Source organism: Dama dama, chromosome 9, assembly GCF_033118175.1.
Source record: "Dama dama isolate Ldn47 chromosome 9, ASM3311817v1, whole genome shotgun sequence".
NCBI classification, from domain to species: domain Eukaryota; kingdom Metazoa; phylum Chordata; class Mammalia; order Artiodactyla; family Cervidae; genus Dama; species Dama dama.
The window spans coordinates 30,262,744-30,288,336 of record NC_083689.1 but is presented as its reverse complement, the minus strand read 5'-3'; the positions used below and the strand labels follow the sequence as shown (position 1 = coordinate 30,288,336).

General features: G+C 40.1%; 1 protein-coding gene across 1 annotated transcript in view; it reads left to right on the top strand.

Moving 5' to 3' along the window:
• LMNB1 (lamin B1) overlaps window positions 1–25,593 on the top strand; it is a 52,902-nt gene that overhangs the window by 2,891 nt on the left and 24,418 nt on the right. Inside the window, exons 2-3 of the mRNA XM_061150875.1 lie at window positions 21,545–21,701; window positions 23,467–23,592. Of these exons, the coding sequence (XP_061006858.1) occupies window positions 21,545–21,701; window positions 23,467–23,592 (283 nt within the window). The remainder of the gene's footprint in view (window positions 1–21,544; window positions 21,702–23,466; window positions 23,593–25,593) is intronic.

Sequence of the window (25,593 nt, the reverse complement as noted above, 5' to 3'; positions counted from 1 at the left end):
GTTAATGTAGGGGAGATACTCAGCAACTAAGTAAGAATTATGTTTCATATAATCTGAAACATTTTTGGTGCTGGTGCTGGTTCTTTTGTTATCTTTACAGAAGGCATCCAGGAAAGGTTTTTTTTACATAGTAACAAGACTGCCACCTGGCTGACTGTAGTTGTAGAAGGCTCTGCATGGATTGTAAAATGCATGCTGGTTTCAGCAAGATGAGAAAGTGAAGAATATGTGTATTATTAGTAGAATCAGTGAAATCAGTGTATGTGATATAATGCTAGGGTAACAGATACTGCTGCTAAGTCACTTCAGTCGTGTCCGACTCTGTGCGACCCCATAGAAGGCAGCCCACCAGGCTCCCCCGTCCCTGGGATTCTCCAGGCAAGAACACTGGAGTGGGTTGCCATTTCCTTCTCCAATGCATGAAAGGGAAAGTGAAGTCACTCAGTCGTGTCAGACTCTTCGCGACCCCTTGGACTGCAGCCTACCAGGCTCCTGCGTCCATGGGATTTTCCAGACAGGAGTCCTGGAGTGGGGTGCCATTGCCTTCTCCGAACAGATACTAAGGGAATACAAATGAAGCAGGGTGAGGGATGGTGTCGTTAAGGAAGGCCTGTCTGAGGGCTTGACAACTGAAAACAATATTTCAGATGTCTACTGGGATTTGATAGAAAAATAGCTCGATAGATATATATTTAGCTCGATAGATGTATATTTATATATGTAGAGCCTATACATATATTTCTGTTGTCAGAGTCAGATATATTTTATTTTTTATTATGTATCAACTCCTCAAAACATGCCACATTTTACTTTGATATTTCAATCCTAACTTTCTTTTGTTCTTAAATAGCCTTCCGTCTTTCTGGCTGATTAAAGAAAAATTTTCCTTTAGCATATCTTGAAATGTTTTGAAGATATCTAGTTATAATATCTATTATGTGAGGCCATTTTCTTCCCTTAAGTTCCCTGCTCCTAAGACATGGTGTACAACTAACAGACTAATATACCTGAGTTAGATCCAGTTTCCTCCTGTGTTACATATTTTTGGTTCCTTGGTTCCTTCATTCATTTTGTTGGGAGAAGCTTTAAGTTACTTATTCAGAAAAGATGGCAGGAGTTAAACTTTCCCAGTCTTGTATGTCTGAAAATAACTAATTTTTGTCTCATGCTTGATTGATAGTTGGGCTAGGTATAAAATTCCACTTCAGAATTTTTCCTCGAAGCTTGGAAAGTATCATAGTGACCCATTGTCTTCTAGCACCCAGGTGTTGTTACTGTCTACCTAATGCCAGTCACAGTTATTTATTTATTTATTTATTTTGGTATTTGCTTTGATTTTCTTTTCCTCTCTGAAAGCTTTGGGATTTTCTTTTATCCTGGTTTTCTGGGATTACATGGTGATAGGTCTTAGATATGGATATCTTCTTATGCATTCTAGTTGTTATGCATCTTTTCTATTTCAAGGCTTGATCTTTATTCAGCACTGGGACCTTTATTCCATATGTTTTTTGAGTTCTATTTTCTTAGTTCTCTTTTGTTAGAACGTTGAACTCTTGGGTATCTTGTTTTCTCATAATCGTTTTTGTTCTGGGAGATTACTTTGCTTTTCTGCAGCTCAGTAGTGACATTTTAAAGGCAGAGTCATACTTTTAATTCCAAGAAATCTTTATACAGATATTTCTCTTTATTCAACTTGTGTCTAAGGATGCATTATTTTCTTTAATCTGTCTGAGGGTAATATTTAGAATTTTCTTTTTAAAATTCTCTTCTGCTCATTGGATTATCTCTTTTTCTTCCCTGGTTGCTTGTTCTTTTGTTTGGCTTGGGTTTTTTTCCCCCTACTAATTTTTTCAATTGCTGATCCTTGGTAGTCTACATTTTCAAGTGAAGGACTAGGTGATGCTTGAAAATTAATGCTGGATTGTTTAGGTAGTTCCTTCCTACTTTTATGAGTGGAAGAGCAAATTAGGACTTCTTTATATATGAATGGAATGTACTCTTGGCCCACTTGTTGGAAAGCCTGCATTTATGTTAAGGGGTGCCCAAGAGGGTGAGGTGCAAAGCTGTTTCATGGGTTAATCCATCATTTTAATTCTGCTTCACTTTCTCTTGTAGGCTTTGTGTGCATGATCTGTGATAGGTACATTTATCTACATTTCATCTACTAGAAATTTGTTGAAATGTTTGCTAGTGAGCCCTTTTCTGTTCACTTTGATCCTGTGGGTTTATTTGTTGTTAACTGCTTTTTTTGTTAAGAGTCTAGTGGGGAGATCAATGCATGGTAGTCCTTGGAAATTTTGGAAATCATTTAATTTTGAGCAATGTAATAATTGAAGTATGGTTTGTAGGATGATGAAGTAATGTTTTATTATCTGTTTCATTATGATTGAGCTCTTTTGTTTATGAATAATTTTCTCTAACTTACTTGGAGTCAAAGTCTTTGTAATTAGTCTTATCATTTGGGTGTATTTAGGTTAGGAAAACAAGTCTTAAGAGAATTATAGATTCAAAAATTACTTAGTTCCTTTTTTGGTTTTTAGCATTCTTTGTTTTAGCCTCACCTCTCCATGTGTGGGTCCTCAGCCAGGGATGAACCCATGTGCCCTGCAGTGGAAGCATGGAGTCTTGACCACTGGACCGCCAAGGAAGTCCAAAGACAGAAGAATTCTTGGAGACACTTGTCCTGTTAAAAAGAATTTGACAACAGTTTCTGTGCAGGTGGTCTCTTGCATGGAAACTGATTTCAGATCTAAGATATAGCTACTTTGATTCACTCTAGGAGTCCCTTGGACTGCAAGGAGACCCAGCCAGTCAATCTTAAAGGAAATCAATCCTGAATATTCATTGGAAGGACTGATGCTGAAGCTGAAACTCCAGTACTTCAGCCACCTAATGCGAAGAACCTACTCATTGGAAAAGACCCTGATGCTGGGAAAGAGTGAAGATGGGAGGAGAAGGGAACGACAAGAGGATGAGATGGTTGGTTGACATCACTGATGTGATGGACATGAGTTTGAGTAGGCTCCGGGAGTTGGTGATGGACAGGGAAGCCTGGCGTGCTGCAGTCCATGGGGTTGCAAAGAGTCTGACATGACTGAGCTACTGAACTGAACTGAAAGCCTAATTATTAGTATGTTTCATTGGAAGGTTTTTGGGGAACACTTGCAAAAAATGATGTTGCATACCATCAGTCAACACTTTAAACAAAAAATAAAAAATGGATTTAATTGAGAATTTCCATATTAGCTAATTATGCAGAAAAACTAAATATAAGAGAAAATAATGTTGAATGATTATTTAGTAACTAATTACATGGAAACATACTTTTTTTTCCTTCAGTGGTATAAGTCCACAGTCTTTCATGTAAAACCCACATAGCTGCGTGTGGAATTAAAAGCAATTCCAAATGTAAGAAGATAATATGCATGTACTGTACATGACACCCCCAGTGAGATCTGGGGTAGCACTCTGTGAAAGACATTTCTGCAAGGAAAGATATTAATAGTCACAATAAGTGGAGAAAAATGTCTAAAAATAGCCTCATATCCATTCAGGTCAAATTTTGTCACCAAATGAATTAATGAAAATGTAAGCTTTAGAGCTCTGGACTTATGTATAGGAAAGGAATGGTTATGTTTTTTAATTGACTGCTTAGTAACTTCACTTGGCTTATCAGGTTCTAGAAGCTGTACTGTATTCATCAAATACAAATAAATTTGATTGATTCGTAGTAGATATTCAAACTTGAAAGGATGCAAAATTAACTCTATAGTGATTTTCTCTTTTTTGAGAATTATAAATAATTAGGAAAGTGGAAACGGGAGCTCAGTTCAGTTCAGTGCAGTCTCTCAGTCGTGTCCGACTCTTTGTGACCCCATGAACCACAGCAAGCCAGGCCTCCTTGTGTCCATCACCAACTCCCGGAGTTTACCCAAACTCATGTCCATTGAGTTGGTGATGCCGTCCAACCATCTCATCCTCTGTCGTCCCCTTCTCCTCCTGCCTTCAGTCTTTCCCAACATCAGGATCTTTTCCAATGAGTCAGCTCTTCGCATCAGGAGGCCAAAATATTGGAGTTTCAGCTTCAGCATCAGTCCTTCCAATGAACACCCAGGACTGATTTCCTTTAGGATGGACTGGTTGGATCTCCTTGCAGTCCAAGGGACTCTCAAGTCTTCGCCAACACCACAGTTCAAAAGCATCAATTCTTCTGCACTCAGCTTTCTCACTGGAATGTAACTAATACAATGGATGCTGTAGGGTTGTTTGAGATGCTGAGCAAGTCAACTTACATTTTCATTTAAAAAAAAATTTTAAAAGGATATCCCAAGAAACTTAGTTTAGTATATTATAGACATTAGGTTTCAAAGCCAGTTTTTTTTTCATACTAATCTTTGAGGTACTGGACAAATGTTTTGTTAAAGTGGAGTGTCTTATCTTTTCAAAAGTTGGTGCTTTTTAAATATAATTTTGTGAAAAGAATGTCTTTTCTCCAAATAGAATAAAGTTTAATGTTGGTTGTATTTTTTCATGCTGCACATGGCATCTGAAGATATGTAGGCTTCCTACTTCCATCCCCAAGCAAATTTTGAGTCGGATAGGTTTCAGGTTGAGGGGATCAAGCGTACATAGTATATTCCTTCGGGAAAAGGACATTCCTCTGACTTTTGCTTTGTCGGTACCTTCGTAAGGAAACTTCCGTTGGAGAGTTTGGATTTGTGTGTTTTCATTAAAAGTTGTGTACGGGTGCTGATGTGCTGCTAACAAGTATAATCGGGACACTTGTCAATCATGTGTCTCATGACAGCCTGAGATATAGTAGCACTTCCTACTTTTTGTGATTTGGGACAGGTACTTCAGTTCTTTGAACCTTCATTTCCTCATCTGAATAATTGGGATAGGGTGTAAGTAGTCATTTTCTGAATCTCAGGAAGAATGAAGAAATTCAGACCTTTTTCTAGTCTTTCATTTACTTCTCTTATATTAATGGGTGGGTTTTTAGCAGGATTGGCAATTTGAAGAAATTAGGAAGCATACTGAAATGCAATGTAAATCACATAAGCTATTTATTTTTCTCTTACTTTCCTCAGGGGAAAAGGGAGTGGTGGGGACTTACTGTATATTGGACTTACTGTATACATTTATTCTGTTGACTTTATACATATTTTGGTCACAGAGAATACAATTTAGATGCATAGACTAAACAATACCTGTCGGTTGTTTTAATATTCATATTTTCCAGTTTTCAAATCTAAAATAATAAATGTTAATCTGCTCCAGGGACTTTTCTTTGTATGTAGTATAGTTAGTTAAAAAAAAAACTCCAAAAACCTTGATCTCATGTATTGCTTGGTCTTCTGTTTATGTCCTGATTTTGCCCTGGTAGAAACAAGTTGCCAGTAACTCCCTAGCCTTAATATGAGAGGTGTAAAACTTCATGGTAAATATTACTTTAATTTTCAAGGGAAGAATGGGAAGGATTGCTGCTTAGAATTGGTACTAAAGTCTAGGCGACAGGTTCTAAGTAATGAAACCATCATGATGCTTCCTTCCTATGCTTTCAAAGGATGTTTGGTAAAGCAAGATAACTTTTGGAGTTGTTTATTTAAAGTAGGAGGATAGACTAGGTATTCTTTTGGTGTTCCCAGATTCAAGGAAGTAAACACACATAATGAAAGATGAAGCACTATAAAAATGCGCTCGGTGTTTTTTCCCTCCATACACTCCATATGCTTGTTCTTTTCATTTGTCCAGATGACGTCACCTCAGGTATTTTTGAGTTAGGTATCTTTAGACTTCTATATCATCACTGTAGATGTATTTCTTGCACACACAGTGAGAATGAGCCCTAAGTATCAATTGTATGACGGGACCCTGTCTAACTGAAGTTGCCAGTTATTTCTGGGGTCCAGGGTTTCCTAATCAGAGTTTTTAACTCTACCTCCCCTCCCCCAGTATATCTTTCTGATAAAATGGTTTGTGCTTTGGCTGTTATTGTTGGGGAATTATTTAAAAAAAAATATATATATATATATATGTATGTATATATATATATATATATTGCTACACAAAAATTATACGTACTTTATGGAAAATAGAGATAAGTACGAAGAAGAAAATAAAAATCACCCTTAGTTCCATAAATAAGAGTTCTGAAGTTTTCCTGTTTATATCCATATAATTAACAAAAATGGGTTCATGATAAATGTTGATGTGTAGCCTTATTTCATGCTACACTGCTTTGTGAACTTCTTTACATGTCAGTACGTGTGCTGTATCATCATTTTAAAGATACATCAACAGCCTTTAGGGTAGGATTAGTTTACTGTGACCAAAGATGTAGGTTTTGCAGTGGCTATATCTACCTAATTTCTGAGAGATCATAGAGGGCCATGATTATCTTCTCTCTTGCTGACAGTGTAAGATTTTTTTTCCTCCTGGTTAACCTAGAAATGGTTAAATGTTAACTAGTTTATTCATTAAATGTTAACCACTGTGTAAAGTAATTACAACTTTGCCAATTTTTGATGCTGCTGACAGTATATGGGTGTACTTTTTCTTGTTTCAGAGAATTTAGTTTCTGGGGATTTCTTTTAGTTCTTGGTCATTTTTATTGTTATGGTCATGTTGCAAGCATAAAGGAGTAAAGATTCACATTTGGGTCACAGTCTTGGGTTTTTGCTGATGTCTTTGCTGTAGACCTGAATGAAAGTGAGACTATCCCTAGCTAGTATGTTTACTTGGTCCTTTTAAAATAAAATTTTTGCCTTTACCGCATTTGCATTTATTACCTTTATAGAATTACAGCACTTTTACTGCTAGGAGGAGACTTGGGTCATCTGATCTATCCAGCTCACTTTGTGGGTTCAGAAATTGAGACCTAGAGAGATTAGAATACATGTGCAAGATGCAGGACAAAAAGAGCTGATGTTTATTTTGTGCTTATTGTGTTTGCCAGGTACTGTGCTAGATGCTTTACAGATACTGTCTCTTAAGCCTTGTGATAACCTTGTTCAGTGGGTGAGGAAACTGGTGCAGTAACTGAGGCAGCTGTTTGAAATACTGAGGCGATGTGCTAATGCATACCCAGGCTTCCCCGGTGGCTCAGTGGTAAAGAATGTGCTTGCCAATGCAGGAGACACAGGTTGGATCCCTGGGTTGGGACGATCCCCTGGAGGAGGAAATGGCAACGCAACCCAGTATTCTTGCCTGGGAAATCCCATGGACGGAGGAGCCTGGTGGGTCACAGTCCATGGGGTCACAAAAGAGTTGGACAGGACTTAGCGACTGAGCACATAAGCACATGCTAATGCAATGTAATCAGCGCTGTGATAGCAGGATCCTCTTCATGCTGTGGGGGATGGGGCTGCCAACCACCCAGGGCAGAGCAGGAGCTGGTAAAGCTGCTACTGAGGAGAACAGGGGAGGCAGTGAGGTCTGAGCTGAACGTGGAGCGGTAAGTACAGTTGACTTCTAAACGGAAAACTTTAGAAGGGCAAACTAGAGCTGTATAGATGTATATAAAAACAAGGTGAGGGAGGGTTTGATTTTAGGTAATGAAGAGCCTCGAGAATTTCAGGCAGAAGACTGACATGATCAGTCTGGCATTTGTGTGGAGGAAAAAAAAAGTAGAGGTGGAAACACTAGTATGAACATGTGGGGCCAGGGCTCCTGAACTGAGGCAGGAAGTGGGGAGGGGCAGAGGTGGTCTGAAGAGGTACTGAGTGCGGGAGGTTAGGGAAATCGGAGTCTTGGGAGATGGCTTCCATGCATGGGCACTTGGGGAGATGGAGTTGCTCTTAACAGAGACTGGCAGGAAAGGACCAGATGTGGAGCATCCTACTCAGAGTTAATGAGAAGTTAATGGTGTTTGTCAGTTAGTTGTTGCTAGATGGCTAGGTGGAGATGCCAGCAATTTGGAGGACTTCTCTGGAGCTCTGAGGAGAGACTTGATTGGAGGTACAGTTTTTCGAGCCTGATATTGAGGGGTAGAGAGAGAAAAGAGAAGGACAAAGTCAGACATGGAAAACATCTACATGTGAGGATGAGGCAGAGGATGGAAAACCTACAGTGAAGATAATAAGTAATAGCAAGAGAAGTAGGCCCAGAATTGAGTCATGGAACAAGGAGATTTACAAAGGAATGTTAATGTAGTTCTGATTTGATAAGGCCTAAAAAGTATCCATTGACTTTCATTCATGGGAACATATTGTTGACTGTGAGGAGCATCTAATGCTAGTCAAAGGCCAGTGACCATTATTAAGGAAGAAATGGGAATAAGCATGTAGGTCACAAAGGATGCTTGATGTGAAAGGGAGAAGTTCTTAAAGGTCGATTTAAAGTAGATTTTTAGTTGATGTTTATGTAGCGAAACATTGGATAGGGTACCAGAACACTTATCCCTCTAAGATTTTGCCCTAAAAAATGTGATTGTTTCACTGCCTTTGCCTAAGACACTTTTAAGTAGCTCCCAGGACTGTGGCTTCTAGAGTAAAGAGTAAACTCCTCAGTATCACCTGATAGATTGACCATATAATTTAGCATCCAAACAGGGATACTTCTTCCTGTGTGTGAAAGAGAGAGCTATTGATAATTATACTGGGACAGCTGGTGCCCGTTGAAATTGCCCTAGACAGACTTGGACATAATGGTCATTCTACCTAAATGTTCTTCCCTTCATGAACTGGCTCCTGAGTGACTGTCTGGCTTCAGCTTATACCATACTCGGCTTTGCTCCCTCCTCTCCAAACACGAAGTTTTTTATTCATTCCCATCTATGGAAGATGAAGAATTGAGTTTTTCATTCTATTCATAATACAAATTTTTCTTCCTCTTTTCCCCCTAATAGTCATACATTATATTTTAGTTGAGATTAGCTTTAGGTCAGTTTTTGGTATATAAAGTACTAATGAATGGTGTTCTGCTGCAAATGCTCCCGGAGCACCAAGTTGCTCATATGTGATGGGTAAATAGAGAAATGGTGTAATTATAATTGGAGGTTGTATTGATTTATATGTGACTTTTCCTAGTAAAGGAGAGTCAGAATTTCAAGAGTAGAGTTCAGAGGGAAAGAAAGCTCTGACCTCAGTTCCATTTTAACAAAGTTAAGGATCCTGCGCCCAGGATTCCCTCCCCCAGAGAGGTACTCTACCTTTGTTCTTAGAGCCTTGGTTGTATTCAGTCTACTTCTGTCTCTAATGTCTCAGTTCCTGCAGGTCAGCGAGGCCTCTCTGATGTTGTGCATCTCTGAGCATCTCTTGAGGCAGCTCTAGCCACACTGAACTGACTGTTCGCATTGCCCAGGCCATCTCCTGGGGTACAGGTTATGTTACTGCTGGTGCTTTGGTTACACAGCTGTGTAACTTTTGAATGATTAGTTCCAACCTTACTCTTCGCATTCTCTTATTTTTAATGTGCAAGAGTTTTCAGAAACACATTTTGTGTTACAGCAGAGGGGCCTATGCTCTACGAATATAATCCTCAACAGAACTCAGTAGTGTTGTATAGTTTTCCTTTCCTGTACTGCTCTTCCTTTTGATTACCTATGAAAATAGTATTTTCCCCATTTACTTCTTCTTGTTCAGTCACTAAGTCATGTCAGACTCTTTATGAACCCATGAACTGCAGCATGCCAGGCTTCTCTGTCCATCACTATCTCCCTGAGTTTGCTCGAACTCATGTCCCTTGAGTCAGTGAAACCGTTCAACCATCTCATCCTCTGTTGTCCCCTTCTCCTTTTGCCCTCAGTTTTTCACAGCATCAGGGTCTTTTCCAGTGAGTCAGCCTCTTCCCATCAGGTGACCAATGTACTGGAGCTTCAGCTTCACCAGCCTTTCCAATGAATATTCAGGGTTGATTTCCTTTAGGACTGGCTGGTTTGATATCCTTGCTGTCCAAGGGTCTCTCAGGAGTCTTCTCCAGCACCACAGTTCAAAAGCGTCTGTTCTTTGGCACCCAGCCTTCTTTATGGTTCAGCTCTCACATCGATACGTGACTACTGGGAAAACACAGCTTCAACTATGTTGTGGGCAAAGTGATATCTTTGCTTTTTAAAACACTGTCTAGGTTTGACATAGCTATTCTTCCAAGGAACAAATGCCTTTTAATTTCGTGGCTGCAGTCACCATCTGCAGTGATTTTGGAGCTCAAGAAAATGAAATTTGATGCTGTTTCCACATTTTCCCAATCTGTTTGCTTTGAAGTGATAGGACCGGATGCGGTGATCTTAGTTTTTTGAATGTTGAGTTTTAAGCCAGCTTTTTCGCTGTCCTCTTTCACCTTCATCAAGAGGCTCTTTAGTTTCTCTTCTCTTTCTGCTGTATAGGTGGTGTCATCTGCATATCTGAGGTTGTTGATATTTCTCCCAGCAGTCTTGATTCCAGCTTGCGATTCCTCTAGCCTGGCATTTCTCATGATGTACTTTGTATATAAGGTAAATAAGCAGGGTGACACTATACATCCTTGATGTACTCCTTTCCCAATTTGGAACCAGTCCGTTGTTCCACGTCTGGTTCTAACTGTTGCTTCTTGTCCTGCATACTGCTTTCTCAGGAGGCAGGTGAGGTGGTTTGGTATTCTCATATCTTTAAGAATATTCCACAGTTTGTTGTGATCCACACAGTCAAAGACTTTAGCATAGTCAACGGAGCAGAAGTAGATTTTTTTTTGGAATTCCCTTGCTTCCCCCCCCCCCCCCCCCCACTTATTTAGTTTTGTTTAATTATAAAGAAAGATGATATCAGTTGTTAAGACATCAAGTCAGTAGGAATCAGGAGGCTTTCTATTAGTTTTATTAGAGAAATATAATTTGGCATCTGTGCTCTTTTCTTGTCTAGTTGCATTGCATAAGCATTGATACTTTGGGTGTAGAATTCTAAGTTGTAAAGAATATTTCTCAGGATTTCGAAGGCATGCTCTACAGTTTTCTAGCTTTTGTTGTTACTAAGAAGTACTAATGACTGAAAAGTTAAAGAGCTTGTAGGACATATCCTTTTGTTTTGGAGTACTTGTGGAAGGTGATGACCATCACAGCCACTCTCTGCCTTGGGGAGCTGGACATCTTGAATCTGAGGCTGCTGGTCTTGAAGGGTCTTCTGTGGAGGTGGGGGCTGGCTGTGGTTCACTCTGGAGTCATAAAATCTGGTGGTGAACATATCAGGAGTATCCATCTGCACAAATTCTCCTTGAGGTGGACGTCTTGCATGGGTCACCATCACCAAGGCTTGGCCCCACTCAACAGCCTGTAAGCTATGACTCCTCAGGCCTAGCAAACAACCAGTGGGGCACACAGCCCCACCCATCAGCAGACAGGTTGACCAAAGGCTTCCTAAGCCCACAGCTGTCTCTGAACACTTTAATATTGTTAAGCTGGCAATTCTCCCCAAATTGACCCACAGATTCAGTGCAGCCTCTCTCAGAATCACAGTTGTCTTTTTTGAGGAAATTGTCAAGCTAAGCCTAAAATTTAAATGGAAATCCATGCTATCTAGAATAGCCAAAACAGTCTCAAGATTGGAGGAACGAGTTCCTGATTTCAAAATTGCTATAGTAATGTATGTGGTGTTGACCCTGCTTGTCAGCAGGGAAATTGCCACAAATACTAGGAAGGTAGCCCCTTGATACTTCCTTCTTTTGTACTATGGATGTACTAGCGAGAGTATATACTTTGCATCCAGAATCCTAGCTGCAAGAGATTCCAGCAAATGTAGTTTTATGTCTTCTAGTTTAAGAAACCACAACTAGGAGGGTGGAATGGACATTGGGTGAGTCAGTTTACAGTGAGAGTTTTCCTCAAAGGTCTGATGACTGTTATATGTCCTCTCTATTCAGAAGCAGGGCTCTAAAAATGGGAAGCTGTGTGCATGAATGGAGCTTCTTGACTAAGCATCACTAGGTAACAGTGGAATCATTTAGTTGGGAACACCCCGTATCAGTGTCTCCAAGTCGCCTCTCTTGGGTTTTGTCTGTACAGTGTCCTTTAAGCTGAGGGAGATTGAGAGGCAGCATCAGCATCTGTGAAAGTCCACTGGAATTCTCCTGCCTTTTCAGTATGATAGCGCTGCCTTTGACTGTTCCAGATGGCGCCAGGTCTGAGACTCTGTTTTACTCCTGAGAGAGTAAACTTTTCCTTTTTTTATCCTGGTGAGTGAGGCGCCATTGGCCCAGGAACAGAGAGTATGATCTGCTTTGCCTCGCAAATAGATTTCCATCTAGTCCTACTTCAGGTTACTGGGGTATCTCTGGCTCTCAACAGTATCTGCAGTATAAATTAGGTTATTTCTCACATAGCCCTGTGTCTGGCTGGAGAGTCGGCCCTGTAGGGTTGGCTAAGCTCATTTTCACTCATCAAATTTTAGCTTCTAAAATTTTGCTCTTTCCTTGTCAGTTTGTTACTCAGTTGTTGTGTTTCTGGATGGGGTACTAGTGGAGCCATGTTTAACGTGCCGTTTTTACTTGGAAGTTACATCATGTACTCTTAGGGCACTGTGCACTATTTTCTGTTTCTTGCGGATGTTGCTGATAGGTTTGATTTGTTAAGACAATTTTGTGTGATTCATTGGTTCCCCTACTGGACTGGAATCTCTTCGTGCACAGGGCTGGAGTCTGATTTTGCTGCATCTTGTATCAGCACATTTCTTAGCACTCTCTAGGCTTCCCCAAAATAATTATTGACTTAGTAATAGCCATTTTTGTAGGAGACTATTTTCCCTTTAGATTGGGTTGCAGATAACCCATAGAGGAGCAATGAAATAACTAATGATAGTAATTGTATTGCTGGATAAAATCTGGGTTTGAAAAGTGGTTTTCTGATGTGAAAATGGCTGTTGACATAAAATCAGTCTCTTTCTGAGCGAACTATATAAAATGATCATCCTCCCCTTTCTCTAACTCCTTATTCTGAATTATTTTTCTTTGAAATATAGATTATCCCTGCTGTGTATGTATTTGTGTCTCTCCCCAGTATAATGTATCTTCTGTAAGATTGTTCATTGCTAGTTTCCACACACCCAGATCAGTGACCTGGAATAACGAAGTTGTGATTTTGGTTGTTTTTTCCCCCAGTAAGTCATTTTTTTGTTAAAACTTAAACTGTGTTTGTCCATTCCTCACTCTTGTGTCCGTTTGTGTCAGTGGATTTCTTTTGTTCAGAGAAATGGTACTGTGGTCCAATGTTGATCTTGCTTAATGTTTTTCGTAATTTTAATCTGATTGCAATTAGAGTTTACCTGGTTTTGATTGGGTTGTGGCTAATGTGTTGACTGCTCAGTTTATTTATGTTTATTTTTTGGCCAGGCCACTTGGCTTGTGGGATCTTAGGTCCCTGACCGGGGATGGAACCCATGCCCCCTATGGTGGAAGCACAGAGTCCTAACCACTGGACCACCAGCGAATTCCCAGCTGCTCAGTTTATTGAATGAGAAGCAGACTTTTATTACCACCAGAAATTATCCATTTTGGGCTTGTGCAAAAGCATCTTAGTCTTTTTGCTTGTGTCAGAGGAGACCCTTATTAATGGAAATTGTGATCACATGACTTGGTGACTTTGTATATTAAATTATACTTATCTTGAAAGTGAAAGTGAAGTCGCTCAGTCGTGCCTGACTCTTTGCGACCCCATGGACAGTAGCCTGCACCAAGCTCCTCCATCTGTGGGGTTTTCTAGGCAAGAGTACTGGAGTGGGTTGCCATTTCCTCTATACTTATCTTAGTTGTAATTAATTTTCCTTGGTAGAAATATTGTGGACCACATCCCTTCTCCCTTTGGAAGGGAAGATACTTTGAGGACAGGAGTGAGGCTGATGAATGAATGTTGGGGCAGATGCATTTAATATGCAGTTTGAGTCCGTTACTTTAGATAGATTACTCAGGACAGAAGGTTTTTGGTTGGGCATATTAGTAACCTTGATTTTAAGCCCAAGCACAGTTCTGTCTCAGTCTCTGTGGGGTCTCTGGGTCCTGGTGTGCACAGGTTTGTTTGAACCCTCTGAGCGTTTCTGGCCGGTATGGGGTTTGATTCTAAGTGTGGTTTTGCCTCTCCTGCCGTCTTGCTGGGGCGCCTCCTTTGTTCTCGGGTGTGGGGTATCCCCGCAGAGCCGCTCTCTAGCTGCCACGCAGCCTCCACTCCAGCGCCTACCGTCTTGCTGGGGCTTCTCTGCCCTTGGACACGGGGTATCTCCTCACAGGCGCTCCCACGCCACACAGCCTCTGCTCCTGCACCAACTCATTTGAAAAGACCCTGATGCTGGGAGAGATTGAAGGCAGGAGGAGAAGGGGAGACAGGATGAGATGGTTGGGTGGCATCACCGACTCAATAGACATGAGTTTGAGTCAACTCCAGAAGCTGGCGATGGACAGGGAGGCCTGGCGTGCTGCCGTCTGTGGGGTCGCAAAGAGTCGGACACAACTGAGCAACTGAACTGAACTGAAGCCCAAAATAAAGTTTATTTTTGCACTGAAAGTCTGAATCATGGCTACATAATATAGGGCATATTGATTCTAAACCCTGGGTATGAAAAGCACCTTAGAAGCTGGATTACTTGATCGCCATTGAATAATTGCACTAGCGTTGAGTGGTGGTCAGCTGCCAGCAGACAGCTGTTGAGGTGAACCTTATTGTATATTAACACCAGAGCTCGAAGAGCTGGGCCTGACCGGCCTGGCTCTCCGTGTAGAGTGGGTCTGTTTTGAGGGATTTAAAAAGCCTTTGTGGAGATGATTAAAAATAATTTTATAAAGAATGGTTCCTGTTACCTGATTGGAGGTAAAAAACTGAATGACTTTTCCCGTTCATTCCCTGTAATTTGTTTTTCTAAATAAGAATGGTCCTGAAGTAAATGTTGGTGACGAGTGCTGAGTTAAGAAAGGTAGCCGGACACTTGCCGAGAAATCATTGGCGTGAGTTGTTCTTGTTGGTCTTTCATCTTCCTTTGTAGTCTCATTTCCATCGAGGAGATTATAAATTAGGAACCTTATTCAGTCTGAATTTGTTGAGTAGCTACTCTTATATAAGATGAACCTGACAATCTGTAATAGCTTTTCAGAATTGCAAATAAGTGATCTGAGCAACCAGAGTTGTCTAGTATTTTGCTATGGAATATTGTGAGTGGGGTTTAAAACATACTTGAGAGTGGTTCCTTTTTGATTTCCATAAGCTGTTGTCTGACATGTGAAGGCAGTAATTAAAAAGACCCAATGCTTGTATTTCTGTTTTTATCTTTAGAAACATGAGTATTTCTTTTTTTTTTTTTTTTTAAATTATTATTATTTTTTTTATTATTTTTATTTTTTTTTTTCCAGTGGGTTTTGTCATACATTGATATGAATCAGCCATGGATTTACATGTATTCCCAATCCCGATCCCCCCTCCCACCTCCCTCTCCACCCGATTCCTCTGGGTCTTCCCAGTGCACCAGGCCGGAGCACTTGTCTCGTGCATCCCACCTGGGCTGGTGATCTGTTTCACCATAGATAGCATACATGCTGTTCTTTTGAAATATCCCACCCTCACATTCTCCCACAAAGTTCAAGAGTCTGTTCTGTATTTCTGTGTCTCTTTTTCTGTTCTGCATATAGGGTTATCGTTATCACCTTTCTAAATTCCATATACATGTGTCAGTATGCTGTAATGTTCTTTATCTTTCTGGCTTACTTCACTCTGTATAATGGGCTCCAGCTTCATCCATCTCATAAAGCTTTTGCACTACAAAGGAAACTATAAGTAAGGTGAAAAGACAGCCCTCAGATTGGGAGAAAATAATAGCAAATGAAGAAACAGACAAAGGATTAATCTCAAAAATATACAAGCAACTCCTGCAGCTCAATTCCAGAAAAATAAATGACCCAATCAAAAAATGGGCCAAAGAACTAAACAGACATTTCTCCAAAGAAGACATACAGATGGCTAACAAACACATGAAAAGATGCTCAACATCACTCATTATTAGAGAAATGCAAATCAAAACCACAATGAGGTACCATTACACGCCAGTCAGGATGGCTGCTATCCAAAAGTCTACAAGCAATAAATGAGTATTTCTTGCCTGTTTTTTTTTTTTTTCTCCCCAGATGTGTGGCTTTTTAAAGTCAGTATTCTAAAGTCTATCATTATTACAGTTTGGATGTATATTTTTTTGTGAGAATATACATCTTCAACAGATTTTATTAATTTAGCAAGCATTTGTGTGTGTGTGTGTGTGCGTTAGTTGCTCAGTCATGTCCTACTCTTTGCAACCTCCTGGAGTATAGCCCACTAGGCTCCTCCGTCCATGGGATTTTCCAGGCAAGAATACCGGAGTGGGTAGCTATTCCCTTCTCCAGGGCATCTTCCCAACCCAGGGATCAAACCCAGTTCTCTGTCATTGCAAGCAGACTCTCTACCTTCTGAGCCACTAGAGCCCTAGTTTTCTTGCCCTTATCTATTCTTGTGTATTTGCAGTATAATAACCTTTGGTAAATTTCATGGAAATGCCATTTAATATCCAGAAAGTAATTTTGTATACCTTCTTCTAGTTATGTAACTATTCTATCAACTTAGAGACCATCTTACCATTTAGGTCTCTTATTTTGAATTGCTTAATGTAACACTTTGTTACTTATATTTCTGTATATGAGAATCAATGAACAAGGACAAAAGTACTTGAGGAAAAATTGAAAATTAATGGTACTTGTGAAAGAAAACCAAACCCAAATATATAAATCCTGTCCTAAAAATGAACCTGGATTCTTCGTTCATGGGTATGTAGTAGGTGGTTTAGAGAACATGAATTCAGGGGCTTTTGGGGTTGTGTTGCTAGTCAAGCTAGAGAATTCATTCAGCTGAGCATTGCGCTATATACTGACTTGTGTAAACTGACTGGTGAAATGTTAGCGGAAGGGCAGTAAGTTGCCAAGTGAAGTCGCTCAGTTGTGTCTGACTCTTTGCGACCCCATGGACTGTAGCCTACCAGGCTCCTCCGTCCATGGGATTTTCCAGGCAAGAATACTGGAGTGGGTTGCCATTTCATTCTCCAGGAGATCTTCCCGACCCAGAGATTGAACCCGGGTCTCCCGCATTATAGGCAGATGCTTTACCGTCTGACCACCAGGAAGTTGCCAATGACTGACTAATTAATTAAAACTGTTCTGTAACAAGTTTCATGTTCTAGCGTGTATTTGTCCCTCTGCTGCTGCGTGCCCGACTCTGTGCGACCCCATAGACGGCAGCCCACCAGGCTCCCCCGTCCCTGGGATTCTCCAGGCAAGAAGTTTTGCTTAATTTCTGGTTCACACTAATTCTTCTTTCCCTATTTAAGTGGTCAACTTAATTTTTCAGGTTTTACACCTACAGTATGATTCATAATCAACTTTTAAGTCATTATTATATACTTACTAGGTCTTCTCTGTGATTTTACCTACTAGTGATTTTTCTGTATGTTGTGCATTTGTGATGTGACTTTAGTTAAAATGTGCTCTACAGTTACTACCTGCCAACGATGGATATCCCCTAGGAGCTCAGTTAAGCCTTCGTTTTCCAGCAATTGTGTAATTGGTTGCATTTTCTAATTTCCATGTATTTATTGGTGGGAGTAGTCTGGAATGGGGTACACTTACACAAATGAAGGACACCGAGGGAGTGGGATACTTGTCATCCAAGGAGAAAAGGTAGTGCAGAGTCCTCAGCAAACAGACACAGAGTTGAAGAGCCAGGTAGTTCAGTGCCGACGCCAGGGTTGAAATGCTGATCCTAAGACTAGTCAGGTTCAAAGATTTGGTAGGTTGAAAAACCAAGATCATTAAAACAGTGAAGCACAGTAGTTTTCTTGGTAGTCAGAGGTGGTCAGGAGTAATTCAGAAATTATAATGAATGTAATGAATTGTATTTAGGTTATTTAGTCCTACAAGCCTCAGGAGATTATAAGGACAGGTCCCAGATTTAGGTACCAGGTTCTATTGGGAAGTACATTATTGAAGTTATGTCTGTTTCTCTTGATCCAGTGAGATAGAATAACAGTAATGTCGGTCAGTCAGTTCATGTGACCTCATGAACCTCAACACGGCAGGCCTCCCTGTCCATCACCAACTCCCAGAGTCCATCCAAACCCATGTCCATCGAGTTGGTGATGCTATCCAACCATCTCATCCTCTGTCGTCCCCTTCTCCTCCTGCCTTCAATCTTTCCCAGCATCAGGGTTTTTTCCAATGAGTCAGCTCTTCGCATCAGGTGGTCAAAGTATTGGAGTTTCAGCTTCAACATCAGTCCTTCCAATGAACACCCAGGACTGATTTCCTTTAGGATGGACTGGTTAGATCTCTCTGCATTCCAAGGGACTCTCAGGAGTCTTCTCCAACACCACAGTTCAAAAGCATCAATTCTTCAGTGCTCAGCTTTCTTCACAGTCCACTCTCACATCCATACATGACCACTGTAAAAACCATAGCCGTGACTAGACGGACCTTCGTTGACAAAATGATGTCTCTGCTTTTTAATATGCTGTCTAGGTTGGTGATAACTTCCCTTCCAAGGAGTAAGCAAGCGTCTTTTAATTTCATGGCTGCAATCACCATCTACAGTGATTTTGGAGCCCAGAAAAATGAAGTCAGCCACTGTTTCCACTGTTTCCCCATCTATTTGCCATGAAGTGGTGGGACCGGATGCCATGATCTTCGTTTTCTGAATGTTGAGCTTTAAGCCAATGTTTTCACTCTCCTCTTTCACTTTCATCAAGAGACCCTTTAGTTCTTCTTCCCTTTCTGCCATAAGGGTGGTGTCATCTGCATATCTGAGGTTATTGATATTTCTCCCGGCAATCTTGATTCCAGCTTGTGCTTCCTCCAGCCCAGTGTTTCTCATGATGTACTCTTCATATAAGTTAAATAAGCAGGGTGACAATATACAGCCTTGACGTACTCCTTTTCCTACTTGGAACCAGTCTGTTGTTTCATGTCCAGTTCTAACTGTTGCTTCCTGACCTGCATACAGATTTCTCAAGAGGCAGGTCAGGTGGTCTGGTATTCCCATCTCTTTCAGAATTTTCCAGTTTATTATGATCCACACAGTAAAAGGCTTTGGCATAGTATTGTAAATATAGCCTTTCCAGCTGATTATGTTTTTAATGGTCAGCTATTTGATTAGACCTGGTTACTTGCTATGAATGAAATTCAAGCTTGTTTAGTCCCTAAGTTGTATCTGACTCTTTGCAACTCCATGGACCGTATCCCGTCAGGCTCCTCTGTCCAAGGGATTTCTCAGGCAAGGATATTGGAGTGGGTTGCTGTTTCCTTCTCTATGACTGAAATTCAAGCTTACTTGAAATGAAAGTAATTTTGTTTCTTAAGGGAGTAGATAATTAGAGTGTTAGCTATGTTTTATAAACCTTTTTTGTTGTTGCAATTTAAAGTTTTGGTTCTTAGGTAAACACGTCCAGTAAATGGATATGTTTTCTGACTTATACTCAGCATGTGCATGTGTGATTAACATCTCCTTTGAATAGATAGGCAGGTCAGTAACTGAAGAAATTCAGTTAGGAAGTATAGTCTCAGAAAAATGCCCACCAATGCCGTAAGTGATACTTCCTCGTAACTCTGGATTCCTGTCTAAGTTATTTGTTCAGAGCATTGTCAGTTGTTACTGTGTGCTTAGGTGATGCATGCTCACATGTGTATGATATGATGTCAGTTTTGCAGGTTTCTGGACTTGGACCATGTGCTGGTAATTAGACCAAGACTTCCTGCATGATCTTTAAACACAATTTTATTTATTTATTTTTGGCTGTGCTGGGTCTTCATTGCTGTGTGGACTTTTCTCTAGTGGCGAGGAGGGGTTCTCTGTAGCTGCTGTGTGCAAGCTTGTCACTGCAGTGACTTCTCTCTTGTGGAGCAGGGGCTCTCGGGCGCAGGCTTCAGTTGAGATTCCTGGCCTCTGGAGCTCTGGCTCAGTAGCTGTGGCCTAGGGGCTCAGTTGCTCCGTGGCACGTGGGATCCTCGGACCAAGGATCAAACCTCTGTCTCCCGCATTGGCAGGTAAATTCTTTACCACTGAGCCACCAGGGAAGCCCCTCCTAATATTTACTGACTAAATGTTAGTCAATGATGCAGAAGAATTTTCTGTTAAGTAATTTTGAGTCAGTAGCTTTTGTAAATGTTGTGCAATTCTCTATAAAATATGATTGTGTTCTAAACTCCAGTGTATTGTGCTATTTCTCCCTTCCAGCTGTGGTCATTTATACTGTGGGGTAAAGTAATGGCTCTTACACAAGCATTGGTTCTTTTCTATGGTGTTCCTCACTTTGGGACCCAGCACTTGTATGAATTAGGCATTTTTGTTACAAATAATAACTGTATGGGAATTTTATTTTCTCCTACAGTTGATTTTTTCCCCCACGTTTCTAAGCAAAGTCTTCAGGGAAAGACTGCCATCTTGTGGTTTTTAAAAATACAGAATTTAAGAAAAAATAATTCTTGTTATGTGACTGCTGAGATTTTATATGTGTATGTAGTTTTATAATACCAAAATGAGTAAAAAATGAGTACTATTTAATCTTCTTTTTACACTACCTTTGCTTATTCTTTGGATAGTTTTTTTCTTCATTTTATTATGATACTGATACAACAATATTTTAAGGATTTCTGTTAATTAAAGTGGGCTCTGTTGAACCCACTCTCAAACATCAGTAGTAGAAATACTTCTCTGTAATAGCAGTTTTTTTTTAATAGCAGTTTTAATTAAGAACTTATGTTGAGAGTTTTTATATTATTAAGGCTTTTCCAGTATGACCTATTAATGATAATAGAATTATTTGGATTAAAAAATACTGATCTTTAAAATATAATTATTTGACAAACTGTATCCTAAGGAACCTTAATTTTATAATGTAGAATTCCATTTAGTAAAAAGTGATATTTAGAAGTAAAATACACCTTAATTCTAGTTTCGTTTTTGTATAGTTATTAGTATAAACTGAAAAAATTGTTTTCTTCAAAATACTAGGAAGGCCTTTATTTGTAGTTAAGGAAGTTTTAGTGTCAGAAATGGAAACTACTTGCAAGCTTGGGGTCAGTTCTTAGGTAATGTCAAAGAAGTGTCTATATATCAACAAGTCATAACATTACTTTTTGAAGCAACTTCATTTTCATTTATTTAATCTCATCATTTATCTTGATTTATGTCTCCTGTTTATCTTGATTTTTAATATTCATTGTATTTAGAAATAACAAGTTTTCATTTCTTCAGAAATGTTTTAGTGAGCCATGTAGACACTTCTTTATAAAACAAGAAGGCTTGTGTTCTCTCTCAGAGACAACCAGATTCTGATACGTTGGGGCTCTGGACGTCTTACACCTAGAGTCATTCCTAATCGGGGAAGGGTGGTCGTTGAAGGAAGAAGTTATTATCCACCAAAGATAGCACTCTAGATAGAGTGCTCCCGAATCACTCCGTGATTTTAGTAGGTTATGGCAACCTTTATTTAAATTGCATCCTCTTTTGTGTCCCGCTTAAACAGGGTGGGAGAATGGTTCAGTTCAGGGGTATAATATGATGTCTTGCACTTTTTCAAATGTTTTGCAGTTATGCTAAGAAAGAATCTGATCTTAATGGAGCCCAGATCAAGCTTCGAGAATACGAAGCAGCGCTGAATTCGAAAGATGCAGCTTTGGCGACTGCGCTTGGTGATAAGAAAAGTTTAGAGAGTGATTTGGAAGATCTGAAGGATCAGATCGCCCAGGTAAGTTAGACTCTGCTCTTGAGCTGTATTTCAAAGGTTAATTGCCCCATCTGTCTTGATTGTAAAACTTGTTTTATGCTTTTTATCTTAAAAAATGCACTGAGTTATTTTGGCCGGGGGCGGGGGTGTGTGGTTACACCTGTGGGATAGACCTGAGCTAGCTGACGTGTAAAGCACCCTCCCCGCCCGTCACTCTGTCTGGATCGTGCAGATCTTGTTGCTGCCGCTCGTCCTCTCTGCTGTGCTTGTGCTCATTCATTTCACGATCTCACAGCTTATTTCATTATTGTACCCAAATGTAAGGTAAAAAGAGAGATGTCTTTTTTTTTTTTCATTTATTTTTATTAGTTGGAGGCTAATTACTTTACAGTATTGTAGTGGTTTTTGTCATACACTGACATGAATCAGCCATGGATTTACATGTATTCCCCATCCCAATCCCCCCTCCCACCTCCTTCTCCACCCGATCCCTCTGGGTCTTCCCATTGCACCAGCCCCGAGCACTTGTCTCATGCATCCAACCTGGGCTGGTGATCTGTTTCACTATAGATAATATACATGTTTCGATGCTGTTCTCTCAGAACATCCCACCCTCACCTTCTCCCACAGAGTCCAAAAGTCTGTTCTATACATCTGTGTCTCTTTTTCTGTCTTGCATATAGGGTTATCATTACCATCTTTCTGAATGCCATATATATGTGTTAGTATGCTGTAATGTTCTTTATCTTTCTGGCTTACTTCACTCTGTATAATGGGCTCCAGTTTCATCCATCTCATTAGAACTGATTCAAATGAACTCTTTTTAATGGCTGAGTAATATTCCATGGTGTATATGTACCACAGCTTCCTTATCCATTCGTCTGCTGATGGGCATCTAGGTTGCTTCCATGTCCTGGCTATTATAAACAGTGCTGCGATGAACATTGGGGTGCACGTGTCTCTTTCAGATCTGGTTTCCTCAGTGTGTATGCCCAGGAGTGGGATTGCTGGGTCATATGGCAGTTCTATTTTCAGTTTTTTAAGATATCTCCACACTGTTCTCCATAGCGGCTGTACTAGTTTGCATTCCCACCAACAGTGTAAGAGGGTTCCCTTTTCTCCACACCCTCTCCAGCATTTATTGCTTGTGGACTTTTGGATAGCAGCCATCCTGACTGGCGTGTAATGGTACCTCATTGTGGTTTTGATTTGCATTTCTCTGATGATTAGTGATGTTGAGCATCTTTTCATGTGTTTGTTAGCCATCTGTATGTCTTCTTTGGAGAAATGTCTGCTTAGTTCTTTGGCCCATTTTTTGATTGGGTCATTTATTTTTCTGGAATTGAGCTTCAGGAGTTGCTTGTATATTTTTGAGATTAATCCTTTTCTGTTGCTTCGTTTGCTATTATTTTCTCCCAATCTGAGGGCTGTCTTTTCACCTTGCTTATAGTTGAGAGAAGATGTCTTAATGGTGCCTTCCACACAGGAAAAAATGGAATTGGTAGCTAAAATCGTTCGTTTGAGTTTTGAAACGTAAGCCATAGGTATCTGTTCATCCCCTGTTGCCACTTACCAGATTTGAGGGGTGTTTTGCTGTGACACTCTGTGGGTGGGACCAGCGGTTGAACCCACAGTTCTGTGATAAAGATTATCATGAGGGACTCTCATACATTGACAAATGTATAGAAATTGTAATACTTGACTTGATTCAGTCCATAGGTATCTATTAGATTCATTACTAAATGATTGCTATATAATTTTCATTAGTTCTTTTTCCTTCTATTAGTTGGAAGCCTCTTTAGCTGCTGCGAAGAAACAGTTAGCAGATGAGACTTTACTTAAAGTGGATTTGGAGAATCGCTGTCAGAGCCTTACTGAGGACTTGGAGTTTCGTAAAAACATGTATGAGGAGGTAATTATATATAATTTTTCTTCTTTAAGGGATGGAGGGATCCCAAAAGGCTTTGTTATAAACCATACATGTGAAAAAATGGGAAGAATTTTGTAGGCAAAGGATTTAAGGCACTGTTGCTAAAAGGCTGCATGTAAGAATTCAAGGTGTTATGGTGAATTTATAAGCTTTTACTTTATCTAGGGCTTCCCTTATAGCTCAGTTGGTAAAGAATCCGCCTGCAATGCAGGAGACCCTGGTTTGATTCCTGGGTCAGGAAGATCCTCTGGAGAAGGGATAGGCTACCCACTCCAGTATTCTTGGGCTTCCCTGGTGGCTTAGCTGGTGAAGAATCCGCCTGCAATGGGGGAGACCTGGGTTCGATCCCTGGGTTGGGAAGATCCCCTGGAGGAGGGAACAGCTACCCACTCCAGTATTTTGGCCTGGAGAATTCCATGGACTGTATGGAAACTGTGTGGGGTCACAAAGAGTTGGGCACAACTGAGCGACTTTCACTTGTGCAATAATATAACTTAATTTACTTCATCTAACTTAAAAAGGTCTGGCCACAGCTGTTAATTAACTATCAACCTCTTTAAGCATTTGTATTAGTGATATATTACTTTAAAATTTAGTATCTTAAAATCACAGACTTTTACTATCTTAGAGTTTCTCAAGGTCAGGGATCTAAGAGCTGTTTAACTTGGATGGGTGTCTGCAGGGTCTCATGAGGTTGCAGTCAGGCTTTCAGCCTGGTCTGGAGGAGCACTTCACAGTTCATTCACAACTGTTGTCTGGAGATACCAGTTCAGCATCGGCTTCCTTATGTGTATATGTTAGTCGCTCAGTCGTGCCCGCCTCTTTGCAACCCTGTGGACTGTAGCCCACCAGGCTCTTCTGTCAGGGCTGCACATGATGGGATTCCCCAAGAGTGGATGATGAGAGAGAGCGAGCAAGGCAAGCCACATTCTCTTGAAGAGACTAATCCCTAAATGATACACCGTCACTCCCCATCTCACAGACCAACCACGATACAGTGTGGAAGGGGGCTCACACAGGAGATGAACACCTGGAGGCGGCAGTCATTGGGGGCTGGTTACCCACAGCGTTTATAGTTATGTGTGTATACTAAAAAATGTCATTTATCAGCCATAACTTCTGTGGCTCAGCCTTGAGGGGTAAAAGTAACAGCTGTTACCGAAAAAGACGTGTAGTGTGATACAGTTGAAGAAAGAGGCATGTGTATTTTCTCAAAATTGAAGAGGATTTGAGAACATGCAATTAAATACTTATGTTTTTTAAATGTTTTAATGTTTTTTAAAGTAACGTAATGTTAAAAATGATGACTAACAATTTTAACATAGGAATTTATTATAGAAATTAAATAATTTTAGTTTGAGAAAAATAATTTAATAGAAATTGACCGTTTTTACTGGGTATTGTGGGGACAAAGCGCACTCATTGGATAAGCAGCCAGACTTTGGACAGTTCTTGAGTCGGTTTCTTATTTAAAAATGAAATACCATTGCTTGCTGTTTTTTTCCCAAGAAGTGGTGAGGATCAAAGTGAAATACCGTATGTGAAAGCTCCTTATAAACTACCGTGACTGCTATCATATAATTATTCACTACAGTTCATAAATTGAAGTATCTTTACATTGACTTACATTTTTGTTTCATTTCGTTAAAATTGCCCATGATCTATTATTTCTTAGTTTTGAAGCTGTGTGGATTCCTGCATCTTTAAACCAGAGGTTGAGAATTTTTTTCTTTGCAAGTCATTTACTTTATGTAAAATACTAAGTGAAAATTACATCAGTAAAAAGTAATTTAGTATTTTTAGAATGTTTGGGTAGCAACTTTGAATTTTGGGGTTTTGCCTTTTTGAGGGTGAATTAAAAAAATATTCCTCATTTCTTGTTTTTTTCACATGGAGGGTCAAATTCTATTCAGTAAATATACCTAGATTCCTTATTATGAATGGTTAAGGGGTAAGAGGAAGGAGAAAAGCAGCACGAAGAGG